This window comes from Delphinus delphis, chromosome 15 (assembly GCF_949987515.2).
Source record: "Delphinus delphis chromosome 15, mDelDel1.2, whole genome shotgun sequence".
Lineage (NCBI taxonomy): Eukaryota > Metazoa > Chordata > Mammalia > Artiodactyla > Delphinidae > Delphinus > Delphinus delphis.
This window is the reverse complement of record NC_082697.1, coordinates 67,565,924-67,582,844: the sequence shown is the minus strand read 5'-3', so window position 1 is coordinate 67,582,844 and position 16,921 is coordinate 67,565,924. Positions and strand designations below refer to the sequence as shown.

Here is a 16,921-nt window from a genome sequence, read left to right as displayed (position 1 = left end):
CCACCATGCCCATTCACTTAACTATGGCCTGTAAATCCTCACTATAAAGTTAGAGTTGAGTAGTTAGGACAGAGACCTTGTGACTCTCAAAGCCTAAAATACCTGGACCTTAACAGAAAAAGTTTGCTGAGCCCTGATGTGGAAGGTTAGGCAACAAACTCAAAACACTGGTTGTCTTTGGGGAGATGGGGAGGGACTAAGGTGGTGGTCATAGGGGATTTAGCTTTATTTGTTATTTTCTGATTTTTTAAAAAATTAAAAATATAAATTAATTTATATTTAAAATGTAATTAAAAATATAAAATAAAAAATATATAAAATCATGCTAAGTGAAAGAAGCCAGTTACAAAAGACCACACGTTATATGATTCCATCTATATGAAATGTCCAGAACAGGCAAATCTGTAGAGACAGAAAATAGATGAGTGGCTGCCTAGGGCTGGAGAGAGGGGAGTATTTGGAGGAGATGAGGGATGACTGCTAAAAGTTATGGGGTTTCTTTTCGGGATGATGAAAATTGTTCCTAAGTTGATTGTGGTGATGGTTGCACAACTGGTTTTTGTGACTACCCTAAAAACCTTTGAATTGTGTGGTATGTGAATTAAATCGCAATAGAGCTGTTGAAAGAAAGAAAGAAGGGGAAACCAAAGTTAAGTTTACTTAGAAAAAAGAAAAAGAAATCAATATAAGGCTGGATTCTCTGACCTGTGTAATTGAGATGTAAGGGCCCTCAGGAGGTTAGATGCTTTAGTCTCTAGCTTATAGACAAATACATTCTTAGGCTCTCCAAGAAATCTTGTTCTAGAGTGAAGTTGCCACGAGTCTCAAGAAATTCCTCATACTGAACTGAATGCTCTTTTGCTGCTGTAAGTTTAGGGAGCTCTTGTCATTCCAGAAATGCTGAGCATGCCCCTGTGAGCTCTGAGGGTCCTTGGACCCAGTACTGTTGGTCACTGCCATGGGCAGTCTGCACCTTCCAGGGTGGCTCACAGGAAGGCACTGAGGGCTGCGAGATCATGTCCCCTGCATAAGACAGGGGGAGCCAGGTGAGCCCAGACATGTCCCTCAGGAAGAGAAACATCAGCAAAAAGTTTTTTTTTTTCTTTCCAGTACGCGGGCCTCTCACTGTTGTGGCCTCTCCCGTGGCAGAGCACAGGCTCCGGACGCACAGGCTCAGCGGCCATGGCTCACGGGCCCAGCCACTCCGCGGCATGTGGGATCCCCCCCGGACTGGGGCACGAACCCGTGTCCCCTGCATCGGCAGGCGGACTCTCAACCACTGTGCACCAGGGAAGCCCATCAGCAACAAGTTTAATGAAATAAAATTTATCTCTTTCTCTCTCTGCCACCAGCTGGGATCTTGTGGATAAAATAATTTTTTTTGAGATCTAAAAATTTTATTATAAAATTTAAAAAGTAATGCTTCTAGAAATACATATATATTTAAATATGAAAAGGTGTAAAAAGGTGAAAGTCTTCCTTCTTTCCTGCGCATCCTTAGGCAGTCCTCAGGAGTCACAAGTTTTAAACATTTTGCTTTGAGTCTTCTCATTCTTCTCTCCAGACCTTAAAGATTTTTTTGTTTATTACCTTTAACTATTATGTCTTGACGCAACTCTGAAAGGTGAGGAACTGAGCCTCCTTGAGGCTGGTGCTGTCTCTTATCCCCTCTCCTCCTCCTCTTGTTGGTGATATTTTCACTTTTAGTTCTTCTGTTGGTTACTTCAATTACTTCATTTTAAAAAGTAATACAGGGGCTTCCCTGGTGGCGCAGTGGTTGGGAGTCCACCTGCCGATGCAGGGGACACGGGTTCGTGCCCCGGTCCGGGAAGATCCCTCATGCTGCGGAGCGGCTGGACCCGTGAGCCATGGCGGCTGGGCCTGCGCGTCCGGGGCCTGTGCTCCGCAACGGGAGAGGCCACAACAGTGAGAGGCCCGCATACCGCAAAAAAAAAAAAAAAAAAAAAAAAAGTAATACAAATCCATATTAAAAATTCAAAATGTACAAAAGGACGTATGATGAAAACAGGTCACCTGCTCTAGAAGGGAAGGTTTTGAAGCTACCAAGACAGCTGATGTTTATAAAATTAGGGAAATGAGGATGATGCTAACTTGCCCAGGGTTCAAGTGGGACCTTGTTCAGGAGTGGGGAGGGTGTGGGGATGGTGTACAGGAAGGCAGGGATAGGGAGGATGGAGGACGCAGGCAGAGCAGGAGGAGATTGGCCTAACTTGCACTCTGCTGAAGCTGTAGAATATAGCTGCTGATGGGGTGTTGCAGGGTGAGGGGTGTTACAGCTATGACGGGAGCCTGGGCCCTGGAGTTGTAGCCACCTGGGCTCAGATCCTGTCTCAGGCACTTACTAGTGGGGACCTTGGGTGGGTTAGTGTGCCTTTCTGAGTCTTGGTATCTTTTATTTGGGTAAACTGATGGTGATAATATCTCCTTTCCATGGTGGTTGTGAATATTGAGTGAAAGCATATAATTAAAGCACCTAATGCAGCAGCTCTTACATGGTAGAGACACTTGGAAACGTGTATTGTGAGAGAATCAGAAGGTTTTGGTACCAATGCCATAAAAATGTGACGTGATACACACATCACGTGCGAGCCCCGCTATGGCTAAACAGTCACCCCCTGTCTCCCCCCGGCCCCGCCTCAGTGCTCAGCGGCTGCTCACTGTTCCGGGGACTCTGTCGGGAGGTTCTGTGGAGCTCATGTCTTGTTGGACGGAGTGTTCTTCTTGTTTAACGTCCTTCAGCTAAAGCACAATTAAAACGTTCTTCAACAGCTCCCTGTCAGTGTGTCCTGAGGGCCCTCCCCCTCCCCAAGGAAAGCTGTCACCTCTCTGGGTGCAAAGGGAAGGTGCTGTCTGTGGCATTTTGGTTTTGTAGCTTTTCGGCCCTGTGTGAAGGGAGCAGCAGTGGCGTTTGTCCCTCACTGGAGTGGTCTGCAGCAGTTCCTTCCACTTGCTTCTCTGAGCGGCCTTTCTCTCCACCACACAGACTTACTCTTCAGAGCCGTGCCCTGGGTCATCACAGCCCACTGTCCTCACTAGAGCTCGTGGTTTGGGAAGGGAGAGAGGCGAGACTTCTTGTGATGTATGCAGGTGTCGTGGGTTTTAGGGAGCCTATTGGCTTCCAGAGCACATGACCATCCACCCCTGTCCTCCTTACCACACCCTCCCAAGGACTTATGTGTTCATGTTCCAAGAACTATACAGCTGGCCCTGTGTATCCAGCGTTCCTTATCTGCGGGTTCAACCAACTGTGGATCAAAAATATTCAGAAAAAAAATTTCCAGAAAGTACCAAAAAGCAAAACGTGAATTTGCTGCATGCTGGCAACTCTTTATGTAGCATTTACATTGTATTTACAATTATTTACATAACATTTATGTTGTGTTAGGTATTGTAAGTAATCTAGAGATGATCTATTAAAGTATACGGGAAAATGTGCCTAGGTTCTATGCAAATACTATGCCTATATAAAAAACTTGAGCATCCATGGATTTTTGTATCTTTGGGGGAGGAGGGGGGCAATCCTGAAATCAGTCCCTCATGGCTGCCCAAGGAGTACTATACATAAAAACGATACCACTGCACATCAGCTTTCATTTTATACTTTTCAGGGAGCTTTTGTGCCTACTATTTCATTCATTTCATTTTATTTTATCATCATGACAACTCTGTGGGGCAGTACAGAAGTCATCATTAAGTCCATTTTAAAGATGAGGAAACTGAGGCCCAAAGACAGCTAGGTACTTGCAGTGCAGGTCTGTCATTGACTCAGGACCTATTTCTGGATGTTTCCTTTATGCCCAGGTCTGTGTTAATTCCTGGGGATACGATTATGACCTACAAATGGATAGTCCCTATTCTCCCAGAGCTTCTAGTCTGATGACAGCAATAAACATTAAACACATACATTAAATAAGCTATTTAATTATACTTGTGTTAAGTGCTATGAAGGAAAGTATGTGGTATAGGTGGGAGCAGACAGCAGTCTGTGAGGAGGGAGGGTTTTCAGTTTTGAATCCAGTTTCATGCTCCTGTACCATTAAAGTCGGGCTCTTGCCTGCCATGGAGCTTGGCTGTTTAATCTAAATTCAAGGATTTGAGTGGTATAGAAGTACCCTGGATATCAGTGAACTGCCTTATGGTATCCTAGGTGACAGTTGGGTATTATAGTGGGACCATGACGTTTTAAAACAGTTCTTTGAATCAGCTTCCAAAGAAATGCCCCTGTTAGGATGAGGGAGTAAGTAACCAGCATCATCTCTCACCTGGTTGGTCAGAGTCTTGGTCTTAGTGGCCATCCCCTTCCCCCCTCATCTTGAGCATCTCTTAAAGCCGCTCTGCCAGGTGAGAAAGACAGTCTTGCCACATAGAGGAGACCTTTTTGTGGTCAGAGCTTTATAAGTAGTGACAACCCTTGGTAGGATAGCCTCTGAAGGTGCTCTCAAGGTCATTAGCAGTTTGTCCCAAGCTGTGTAATTCCAGGTGTCTCTAGGTCTGAGGAGTTTATGATGATACCACTGTCATTTTTTTCTGTCCCCATAGGTATGTGTCTGATTTCACCAGTACTCTCTACTCAATACGAAAGAAGTATAGGCTGGATGATATTCCTCTCAACTCCCTTTTTCAAGAAGATTGGGCGGCTTTTCAGAATTCCATTAGGTAAAGTGGGGGTAAACATGCATAATATAGTATATAAAAATGATAAATGTGTGTGTAAGGCGTTCTTTTTTCTCTTTCACTGCCCCCCCCTTTTTTAAAGCAAATACTCTAGACTCTGAAAACAAGCCAATAAACAAAAAAAACAAGGCAAACCAAACAAACACCAAAAAGACCCCTCTTGCTCTTAAAATATTTTTAAAAGTTCTTTATGAACTCATCTCCTTTGGTGACTTAAGTTTTCTTATGTTTGGTTTGAGATTTTTTTTTTCCCCTTAGCCTATAGTTTCTACAAACATAAAATAAGTTAGAGCTTTTATTTTAGAAAATGCACAGCTGATTAGATCCTGTTTCTGGATCTGTGCCACAGAACTAAATGGTAAGTCAATGCTATTTGGCCTGCAAAGAGCCGTGTAAGAGTTCCGTGAAAGGCCTTGAGGTGACCCTCCCAAGTCGTTGTTGACAGACAGATTCTGGCGTAGCCTGTGTGACCTGTGGGCCACTAGGTAGACACCATGTTGCCCTAAGCCCTGAGGTCTGGTGGGAGTGTGATTGGCAGTGGCCTGAGGAGTTTGGCCCTTGATGTGTCCAGCCTGAGGGAATGCCCTGGCAGTCCAGTGGTTAGGACTCCGTGCTTCCACTGCAGGGGGCACAGGTTTGATCCCTGGGCGGGGCACTAAGATTCTGAAAGCTGCTCGGGGCGGCCCAAAAAAAACACAAAAGACGGAAGCTCTGGAAGCACTGGGCCTGCATCGTCCCAAGGCTGTGACCCGAAGCCTCGGTTGACTAGGGTGTATGTTCTCTGTTGTGCTGTGGTTCTCCCACTCCTATGAGGTCTAACAACTGTACTATCAGCCTGAGATAAAAAGCGATCTAGAAATTTCTTTTCCTTACAACCATTCTTTGCAGACATACGTTCTGAAAAGGCAAGCTGCTCTCCCCCCACTTACATTTCTTGCCTGACCCCCGGCCTAGGTGGTATGTGCAGAGTGCCCATGGCACATGTGGGTCTCAGTGCAGATCCAGACCCTCCAAAAGCTGTCTTTAATCAGGGTAAACCCGGGGCCTCCCAGGACCATTTGGAGTGTCTCCTCATGGCCTCTGATCTGAACTTTTTTTTTTGATGAAATTTAATGTTCTAGATGCCAATATCCCTTATCAGCTGTGGCAGCTTGGTACACCAGAAAATATTATGCGCAAGGTTGTTCTCTTGTAACTGGCGTGAGTGGAATATTTCACTTTCTCATAAACCTTTCTTATGATGGAATGCCTAGATATCCTGGTGATGATAGACACTTTCGGAGAAAGTTAAAAGTTAACTAGACCTAAGATGTTTTTAATCCTTGGATTTGTCCTGACATTATAGTTTGGTGTTGAAGGACTCAGTAGCTGGGGTTTGAGGCCTAGCATAAAATTACTTGAAAATTAAAGGATTATTAAATACAGAAATGATCATTCAGGCTTATCTCTGAGAAACAAATGGATTAATCTTCATCTGCCTTTCATGTGATCAGAGAGAAACAATTCTAAGATCAAAACAGTTTTCTCTTCTATGCCTGGCAAATAGCAGGCAGCTGACAAATATTAATGAATTTTGGTTTTTAAATTTTAGATACAAAGAATTTCCAACCCATTTTATTTGTTTGTTTGTTTTGTTTTGTTTGTTTTTCTTTTTTGTCCACGCTGTGCAGCTTGTGGGATCCTAGTTCCCTGACCAGGGATCGAACCCGTGCTCCCTGCAGTGGAAGCGTGGAGTCTTAACCACGGGACCTCCAGGGAATTCCCTCCAACCCATTTTCTTGAGGACAAAGCCCAAAAGCAACCTCAGTATTTTTGGAAATGTAAAATTATTTGAGATCATGTTGGATAGAATTGTGATTCATAGCAGAGAGACACATGACAGGAGGATATTAGAAGGGACCAGCATTTCCCTTTTACATGAATTACTAATGAATGGAACGTTTCAGGTAGGCCCTCAAATGGTTAACTGCTTTCCCACAAACAAGCACACCACCAAAAGTGGTGAATAGTTAGAATTTTTATGAATGGGACAGTGTTTGTCCTGTAAATGTCGGCATTCCAGATACTTGAAGTGCTTTTTGTTTCGTTTAGGATAATAGCCACCTGTGGAGAGCTCCTGCGGCAGTGCGGGGACTTGGAGCAGCAGCTAGCCAACAGGTAGGAGAGGGCTGTGGGCCGGCCCCTGGGCTCTCAGCTGGGGAAAACCTTGATAGAGTGCGCAGCACCGTCTGAAGCCACAGAGCTTGAGGACTCTCTGTACCTAGGATACGAGGTGTCAGTGTTGTCACCATTCAGCATTTATTGAGCACCTAAAAGGAGCAAGGCTCTGACCTCCTTGGCACATAACTTTAGTTAGATATGGAAGTTTCAGCCTAAATGAGGAAGCAGTACATGTTGTCTCCAAATTATGAGTGGGCAGGGCTCCCGCTGCATGTTTGCAAGTCAGTTATTGGGGATGGAAAGTTATAGGTGGTGCGAGGTCCCCTGGGCCAGCCCACAGAATCGGGATGAATCCGGCCAGCCTGCCTTCTGGGTTCTGCAGTAGGATTCTGTGCTGCGGAAGCCGGTGTGTGTGTCAAAGGAGGATGTCTGGGGTCAGGCCCTCCATTCTGATACCTGCCAGGGCTTTTACACTGCCCCGAAGTGACCCCATTCGGACCTGCTTTTCCCTCCAAGGGCTTCAGGCTTCCCAAATGTCCTCACTTCTTCAGCGGAATTTCTGATTGCCGTGGTGCAGCTGCTTTCTCTGTCCTGCAGGAATTCAGGGGAAGAAGTCTGTTTCCTACAGCGGTGTTAGGGCCTAGCGGCAGTCCCTTCACCTCTTTCTGGGATAACTCAGAAAGTTATCTCTGCAGGAGGGAATTTCTGGCAGTGGTACAAAGTGAAAAGCAAGCTGAGGCCTCGAGACTGGGTGGGCAGTAGGGCTGAGCTGCTGGGGAAGATCGTCAGACCGGCCGCAGGGTCCGGGCTCTGAGTTGGTCATTTCTTCTCCTCGCCACTCTTTGTCTCCTTTCATTTCTGAACCCACGGGTTGCCTTCAAGTCCCAAGACTTTTTACCATGGTTCTCATTATGGAGAAAGCCTTGCGGGGGCCAGGGGTGCGGGGGTGGGTTGGAATGGGCAGCTGTTGCAGTTCATAGCTCCCAAACAGCCCAGCATAGAGCTCATGTGACTTCTTGGAATGAATAAAACCAGAGCACCACAAGCATACAGCAGAGTGTGTATAAATAATATAAATGATGAGGTAAACGCCCCCTTCCTCCCTCCCCATTCCCACACACACGTATGCTCATGTTTATATGCACGTGTGTGCGTGCACACAGACACGCACACGGTGAGGGGAGCCTATGGCGGAGGGGTGAGTAGGTCTGGGTTCACGAAGGGCCCCTAAGAAAAGATGAAAATTTGACATTTATATATTTAAAAGAAAGCCATGTAGCTTATTAGTTTCTTGATTACGGTGGTGATTACAGCCTGGGCCCAGCTCAAAAATTAAAAGTTCACGAGTGTACAAAGTATTAAAAACTGAAAATCTACTCACCCCAAAAATTCTTGAGAAGAAACGTTAACAGCCCCCCTGCCCCCATCGCATTTGTTTTTTTTTTGTTTTGTTTTATTTTGTTTTTTGCAGTACGCGGGCCTCTCACTGCTGCGGCCTCTCCCGCGTCCGGAGCCTGTGCCTCTCCTGCACAGGCTCCGGACGCGCAGGCTCAGCGGCCATGGCTCACGGGCCCAGCCGCTCCATGGCATGTGGGATCTTCCCGGACCGGGGCACGAACCCGTGTCCCCTGCATCGGCAGGCGGACTCTCAACAACTGCACCACCAGGGAAGCCCCCACATCGCATTTGTTGAGCTCTGCCATGAAAGGCTTTACATGAATTAACTCTTCAATGCTCCCGGGGCGTCCAAAGAGATAGGTACTATTCTTACCCCCATTTTTACACATGAAGAGACATTGAGGCATAGAATTTGGCACCGGTAGTAACTTTTTAAGTAAAAGGAATTATCTGTGGAAAGAGCTGTGTCTAAGGTGATGCATCTAAGAGGCAGTGATCTGAACCTGGACATCAGCTGAGTCATCCCGAGTGTGTATCACCTCCACACTGTCCTTCCTCACAGATGAGTGTCCGTCCTCAGACTTGGGTTTCTCTGCATATATATCAGACGTCTTTCCATATCAGAACGTATAGACTTGCCTTAATCTTTTAATGAAGATGAGTATTACCTTCTAAAGGGTAAGGAAGGATCTGGTTAAGAAGGTGAATGGGGGCATGACAGTTAAAGGTTGAGCCCCTCTAACTGCATTTTGCAGCCCAGAGAGGCTGAGAGCCTGGCCCGAGCTTTGGTGTGAGATGAGAACAGATTGGGTGTATCCAAGGGAGCCTTTTTAAGAGATGACGTCATTCTGGAAGCACTGAGCCTGGGAAGGGAAAAGAGTAACAGTCATCATCTGTGTTCCCATCAGGGAGCCTATGCATGTGACCGCCACCTATGAAGCTTACCTCCCTGCCGGTTTCACTGGCAGAACAGACTGCAACTTAGGGCCACTCCCCTCGGGTGGCAGAGGCAGTAGCTCGAAACACTGCAGATTACTTCAGTAACAGGAGTGACATTGGCTACTGGGCTTTTAAGATCACCTGTTTGCAGACAGAGATCGTTTTGTGATTAGTGGGGCGAGTAAAGCAAGGTTGAGTTGGGTGTCACGCGAGGGATTTCTCTTGTACTTGGGTGACATACAGGGAGATTGCTGTGGTTCCGCTATACTCTTATGGTGCCCACCACTTATTTTTGGAACAGAGGTATTTTCACTAGGGCAAGGTTTTAGTGGCACAGTTCAGTGGGACAGTGAGGTTTGGGGAATCCAAAATAAATGTCCAGGTTCCTACGGCTGAGGAGTGGGCAGCATCTTTTCCAGAAAAGGAGATGAGTTGAGGAAGGAGATGGAATTGGGATGTTAGTCCCTCCCACCTCTGCTCATACTCACTGCCTTCTCCTGGCTCAGCAGGTAGCACAGCACTGGCACATAATGGACTCTCCTGTTAATCTCTGAGCTTCTGAGGGCAAGCTCTATGTATAATCATCTGATAATCGCCAAGACCTGGCTTAGAGCCCATTAAAATGATGAGAAAACGTTTCTTTTTTTTTTTTTTCTTTATTTTTGGCTGCATTGGGTCTTCATTGTTGCGCACAGGCTTTCTCTAGTTGCGGCGAGGGGGGGCTTCTCATTGCAGTGGCTTCTCTTGTGGAGCACGAGCTCCAGGTGCACCAACTTCAGTAGTTGCAGCATGTGGGCTCAGTAGTTGTGGCTCACGGGCTCTAGAGCGCAGGCTCAGTAGTTGTGGTGCACGGGCTTAGTTGCTCTGTGGCACGTGGGATCTTCCTGGACCAGGGATCGAACCGTGTCCCCTGCATTGGCAGACGGATTCTTAACCACTGCGCCACCAGGGAAGTCCTGAGAAAATGTTTCTTTTTTTTTGCGGTACGCGGGCCTCTCACTGCTGCGGCCTCTCCTGCTGTGGAGCACAGGCTCCGGACGCTCAGGCTCAGCGGCCATGGCTCACGGGCCCAGCGGCTCCACGGCATGTGGGATCTTCCCAGACCGGGGCATGAACCCGTGTCCCCTGCATCGGCAGGCGGACCCCCAACCGCTGCGCCACCAGGGAAGCCCATATTAGATTTGGTTTTTATTCTAGAGCACACTATTGTGACATTTTAAAGTATAATTTTTTAAAATTAATTAATTAATTAATTTTTGGCTGCACTGGGTCTTTGTTGCTGCACGTGGGCTTTCTCTAGTTGTGGTGAGCAGGGGCTACTCTTCATAGCGGTGCACGGGCTTCTCATTGTGGTGGCTTCTCTTGGTGCGGAGCACGGGCTCTAGGCGCGCGGGCTTCAGTAGTTGTGGCACGCGGGCTCAGCAGTTGCGGCTCACGGGCTCTAGAGCGCAGGCTCAGTAGTTGTAGCTCACGGACCTAATTGCTCTGTGGCATGTGGGATCTTCCCGGACCAGGGCTCGAACCCGTGTCCCCTGCATTGGCAGGAGGACTCCTACCCACTGCGCCACCAGGGAAGTCCCTTAAACTGTAATCTTTAATACTCAAAACATTCCCAGCATAACTGTTTTTCTTCAGCTTGGATGGCAGACTGATGCCACTTGCCCCTGGCAGCCTGAGACTGAGACACATATTGCAGTAACCCCAGGAAGGAGAGCTGACTTCCCGGAGGGCAGAGACGAAAGCTCAGCTGTCAACTTCCTGCTCACCAAACCCAGGGTCACCTGTCAGTCAAAGAATAATTACGGAGCGCCTGCTATGTTCCCGGCACTGTGCTAAGTGCTGGGAATTCAGAGATGAAGACCACTCTGTGGTTTAGCCTCACCATCTAGTGTGTAAGAGAGGTGAAGGCTGGTGAAGTTAGAAGACTGAGTGCCTGGGGGGATGCCCCTGGGACCGGTCCTTGAAGAAGGAGTAGGATTTTTCCAGGTGCACCAAGGAGGGGAGAGCATTTCAGATCACAGTAGCGTGCGAGCAAGACACGCAAGGGCGTGAAGCATGGTGTGTGGGCTGGGGGCGGTTGGCATGGTAGCGGGAATGTTTGTAAGGATACAGGGGCTCCAGCGATGGAGGGCGCTGGGGGCCATGCCTAGGCATTTTTAGTTTTATCTTGGGGAGCACTGAAGGATCTTTGGGAAAAAGACAAAATCAGATTTGCCTTTTGGAAAGATCATTCCAGTAACCCTTAGGAGGACAGATTAAATGGAGTGTGGAAGGGAAGGCAACTAGATCCAGACAAGAAATAGTGAAGACTTGGAAGTAATGCAGCGGCAGGGACAGGCCACAGTTTCACAGAGAAGAGATGCAACCGAAATTACCGGTAGGTGTAACCAACAGGGAAAACTGTAACTTGACCTTAGTGGCAGAGGCAGGTGGCTACTTGTGTCAGCAGTGGTTCCTGAGGAAAGTCCTGTCCCCAGGATTTGTTTGCAAGTACAGGCATTTCTTGACAAGCTCATGGGATTTGTTTTTGAAGAAGTGAGTGCCTACAGGCTGCCATGTCCAAAGTGATCTTTTTTATAAGAAATTGTGGTAAAGGAGGCACTGGGGAACTAGGCACAGTTGGGATGTACTACAGTGTCTAGTCTTCTGGCTACATAGGTTTGTATAATTCTGTACACATTTAAACGTATAGGCCGAATGGTGAGGTTGGGCTAAGGAGGAAACAGAGTGAGGATTTTCGGCATCCGTCAAGGGAAGTCATCCTTGTTGGAGACAGAGATCCTGCTCCCAAGCAGCGCCAGAGGTTGATCATCCCATAGAACCTCCTCCAGGCATTGTTCTTTCTCAGGAAAGCACCAGGTTCTCTCAGTAGATCTCTCTAAACCTCAGAAGTAAACTTTACGGTGCCGATGAACACAAACACCACACGAGCCCAGCGTGTGCGAGAGTGTGAGTCCTGTGGGTAGAGGTGTGCAGCGAGCTGCTGTCACTCTTCTCCAGGGGCACTGTTGTGTCTCGTGCCTCTGACTGCGGTGCCAGTGGCTCCCCTGGCTTTGACTGTTCCAAAGAGTGATGCTAATATAGCTCGTATATAGAAAGTGCACAGTATTCCCGGATTGTAGTGAATTGACGGCTGCCCTGTAGGCTGTGCATTATATTAGGAAGATGGCATATTCTGTTAGAGTGTTAAATAGGAAATAAAAACACCTGGTGTTTATTGTGTACCTGAGGTCCAGCTCCCTCCTAAAGGATCAAGGGCGTCTCCATTTCCTTATGAAATGGACCCTAAATCAATCTGCCTCATGAGGATATTCTGGGATTTAGTAAGGAGCAGTCTGAATGCTCCAAGAAGAAAATTCCATACAAATAGCTTGGGGCATAATGGTCATCACTTTCATTACAGGATTTTGTCCACAGCTGGGAAGTATCTCTCTGAGTCCTACAGCCCTCGGAGCCTGACCGGTTTTCAGGATAGCATCTTGACAGACAAGAAGAGCTCTGCCAGGAACCCATGGCAAGAATATAATTACCTTCAGAAAGACAGCCCTGCCGAATATGGCAGTTTAATGGAAATACTCTATACCCTCAAGGTATGAGACCTGACTGATGGCATTCTTGCAAATGAAAACTTTTCCCTTGCCACTCACCCTTTCCCTAACCCAGGCTTTCTGCCCCTGTGTGTGGGCCCTGGGCTGTGGCATGCCCTCCCACGTCTCTGTCTCGTTTATGTTGGTGTTTTAAGAAGCTAATCAACTAAACTGGGGTCGAAGCAATTGAAACACAGCTGTAGGAGGAGTTGGATAAATGGAGCTTTATTACCGACGAAAGGGAGGCTGGAGAGTGTGGCTCTCGATCTGCAGCCGTGGGAGCTCGCTGTTCTCCTCTCCGGAGTTAGGCCCGTCAGCAGGGTGAGCGGAGCTGGACGGCCCCGGGCCCCCACGCGGGCACAGCCCCCCCCCCCGTACTGAGTGGCAGAGAGGGGACCGGAACTCCTGTACTGCCTGGGCGTGGGCAGAACCTGGGAAGGTGGACCCCAACCCAGGAGCCAGAGGAGGAGCAAGGTGGGGAGGAGCCAGGAGCGCCCCTCGGGTGCAGGTTCTTCCGTGTGGCAACACGACGACGTGGGAATCAGTGTTCCCTCCTGGCTGTTCCTTTGGTTTAAACTGTTCGTTTGTCTACCATAAAATGGCCCTTGACTTTGAGCTTTGGGCCTCTTGGGGTCCAGGGACGGGGGACCTCCCAGCAAATGGAGTGAGCCACACGCTCCCTGGGAATGGCCTCAGGGTTCTTAGAGGGCCACGGCCTCCTTTCCAGAGCCACCCCCACCCCCAGTCTAGTTGAACCTCACTCTCGGTGATAAGCCAAGGAGGTACGGCTGTTCCCATAGCACCAAGTTCAATCTGAAATTATCCTGATGGGCCACGAGCTCTGGAGGTGACTGCACAGTGTGCCTCAGGATGTGTCTGAGGCCTCAGCGTTGCCCTCACAGGGTCTCCCCCATCCCTCTGTACCTTGACCCACCAACTGGCTGCATTTGCGCTTGACAAACACTTCTTGAAGCCATTCTGCAAGTTCATTCATCCGTGCTTCTGTGATTACGTTAAAGCAACTCTGTTTATCTTTATTGCTGATCTGATTTATGTCTGTTTGTTGTAATCAGTTCATTTATAATAGCAAAACTAAGGTTACATTTTCCACCTCTGTGTTTTCTCAGGCTGTTTGGAATACCTCAGGACTCACACAGGTGGTGCACACTCTGGTGTACAGCCGAGTATAATTGACCTGACCTCACTGGGAATCAGGGCTCTGTCTATCACTCTTGTTTCTACATGACACTTCCGATCATTTTTTCCTTCTTCCTCTATCCCTGAGGGACAGTCACAGGTTAATTTTTCCTAAACTACCAATCCATGAGCTTATATTAGCTTAAATGCATCAGAGTCACCTGGGAAAGTGAATGAAAAATATATCAATAGTTTCCTGGGCTCCAGAACCCCACTGGATCCAGATGCAGTAGTTCTGTGGTAGACCCTGGGTATCTGTAACTCAGTGTGCTCTCCAGGGGGTCCTGGGGCACAGCCAGGTTTGGAAGCTACTGTAGTAGAGAACCCTCTTACTATTTTCCTTTCAGTGGCCTTTCAAAACCCTTAGCTAATACCTTGGTTGGATTCAGGGCATAACAACATGCCTTCTGCATTTTCTCGTCTTAGGAAAAAGGGTCAGGTAACCACAACCTGCTGTCGGCGTCTCGAGCGGCTCTGACTCGGCTTAACCAGCAGGCCCACCAGCTGGCTTTCGATTCCGTCTTCCTGCGCATCAAACAGCAGCTGCTCCTCATTTCCAAGATGGATGTAAGTTTCCCACCAACTGGAAAACGTGCCCCTTCACCCCCCAGCCTAGGCCTAATGTCCCCTTCCCCGAGCTTTGGGTGGTGCCCCCTCTGACTCTCCTAGGCTAGAAGTCCAGCTGTAGAGTCACTGTTCCCTTGCAACTCATTGCTTAGCGAGACTGTCCTATCTTAATTGTAGTTACCGTGATGCTGCGTTTTCAGACTGTTTCTTGGGATTATTACTATTGCTTGATTAACTTTCACAGCAGCTTAGCTGTGCCCTCTCAGGGAGAAGTAAGGGAGATTATGTGCCACTGGAAAAGTTGGGGCCGGTCAGAGGAGCTAATTGTCTGATGAGGTTGAATTGTTTTCGTGCCAAACATTTGTGGAGACTTGGTTCTGGAACTTTGTTCAGGAGAGTGCCTTACTAGATTTGATCTGGTGTTTTTGAGGAGACTTTGAAGGGTTCTGCTCTTTTCTATCCTTGATACTCTTTCTATTTGGCTATTCGTAGAACATCTCACTTTCCTTGCCTTGCACACTCTTTTCTTTTCTGGTTGTCCTTATTCCTTTTCAAGGAATTGCCTATCAGTCCTGTTTTCTCTACTGGCTCTGACTTTCCCTGGGTCCAGATCGCATGACTTTCCTTTCAGATTTCTGAGACAGTCCCCTGATTAATTTTTCTCACTGACTCCTCAAGTCTATCTGGATTTGGCTTATTTTAAAGATAGTCTTGGGACTTCCCTGGTGGTGCAGTGGTTAAGAATCCTTCTGCCAATGCAGGGGACATGGGTTTGATCCCTGGTCTGGGAAGATCCTACATGCTGCAGAGCAGCTAAGCCCGCGTGCCAAAACTACTGAAGCCCATGCACTCTAGGGCCCACGTGCCACAACTGCTGAGCCCGCATGCTGCAACTACTGAAGCCCGCGTGCCTAGAGCCCATGCTCCGCAACAAGAGAAGCCACCGCAATGAGAAGCCCGCGCACCGCAATGAAGAGTAGCCCCCGCTTGCCGCAGCTAGAGAAAGGCCGCACGCAGCGACGAAGACCCAACGCGGCCAAAACAAAACAGTAAAGATGGTCTTTTGGGAAAGATCCAGTTATGGGCTTTTACTAACCAAGAGATCCTTTAAGGAAGTCCTTTGCTTTTTGCTGCCCTCTGGAAAGCATACTAGGCCGGGAGCCAAGGGCCACTCGCTTTATTCACCGTATGATCTGGTTAGGTCTGTGCGAAATGCCGTGAGATCTACTCCAACCAGATTTTGCACTTCTGGCCTGGCTGGGGCAGGGCTGTGTGTGGGGTTGGTGGTGTGGGGCCCCTGCTGTCACATCCTAGTGGAAGTGCTGTCGATGGAGCTGTACCGGGCACCGCCCATGCGTGGTCTTGTTGGGTCACATGGCTGAGGCTGTTACCTCCTCTGTGAGCCTCATCTCCTTATCTTTAAAATGGGGATACAGTAATTCTCACCGTATGGGTATGTGAGGATTAAGTGAGAGTGTGTATATGATAGAATTTAGCACAGCCCCTGTCACAGAGTAGATGCTTAATACGTGGTGGTTTTCTTTTTTTCTGTGATTCTCAAGACTAATGACAGTTTTTAAAAATAGAAATTACATATATTCATTTTCAGAAATTCAAGCAATATAGGAAAGTACAAAGAAAAAAAGCAGTAAACCCCTTCAAAGTCCCAGTGACCAGAAATCATCAAGCCAGACATCTCTTCCTACCCACTCACATGTTGAAGGCTGGACGGGCATTGGTAGGGAAATGATCCATAGGAAGAAATGGAATTGTGCTACACATGCTGTTGTTCAAAAAACATAAAATGTATACAATATAAATGTTATTTGAATTTAACTAGAAAAAGAAGATAAATGAAACCAAAGGAATGGTTGAACTTGAGATAATAGTTTCTTCACCATGAAAGGTATCAGTTCCCAGAAGATCTTTTCAAGATTAAGAAAGAAAGATTATGAAAACTACTGATAGATGGGAGTCTTTGGTTTTTGTTAATCATGTTTCTGTTTTAGATAGAAATTGACATTGATTCACCTGCCCTGAAAGCTGATGGGATTAGCATTCCTTACATCTCTCATCTTCCTTCCCAACCTCCCCGGTTTGGTTGTTTTTATTATTTTTATTTTGTCAAAGGTTAAAGTCTTGACCTTCTGTTCTGAAACCTTAATTTTGCCAGTTATTTAGTCTTCTTCTCCATTGAGCCCAGCTTGGTGCTTCCCACCTGTCCTTTTTCCTCTACTTCTGCATTCCACACTCATTGTTCTGTCCCGGTCCTTGGTTGCCTGGTCTCGCCTTCTCATTCAGGCCTCACCACAATGGCTGGGGCGCTGGGAATGGACGCAGGCAGCTTTGGCGATTAGGAGGAATTCTCCCAGAGTGCC

At 47.4% G+C, this 16,921-nt stretch overlaps 1 protein-coding gene across 3 annotated transcripts in view; it reads left to right on the top strand.

Annotated features, from left to right (window-relative positions):
* Positions 1-16,921, top strand: part of COG7 (component of oligomeric golgi complex 7) — an 88,825-nt gene that overhangs the window by 42,210 nt on the left and 29,694 nt on the right. For all 3 annotated transcript variants that reach the window (XM_060031894.1, XM_060031893.1, XM_060031895.1), the window contains 4 exons: positions 4,561-4,677; positions 6,787-6,852; positions 12,596-12,782; positions 14,403-14,543. In XM_060031894.1, coding sequence (XP_059887877.1) covers positions 4,561-4,677; positions 6,787-6,852; positions 12,596-12,782; positions 14,403-14,543 — 511 coding nt within the window. The remainder of the gene's footprint in view (positions 1-4,560; positions 4,678-6,786; positions 6,853-12,595; positions 12,783-14,402; positions 14,544-16,921) is intronic.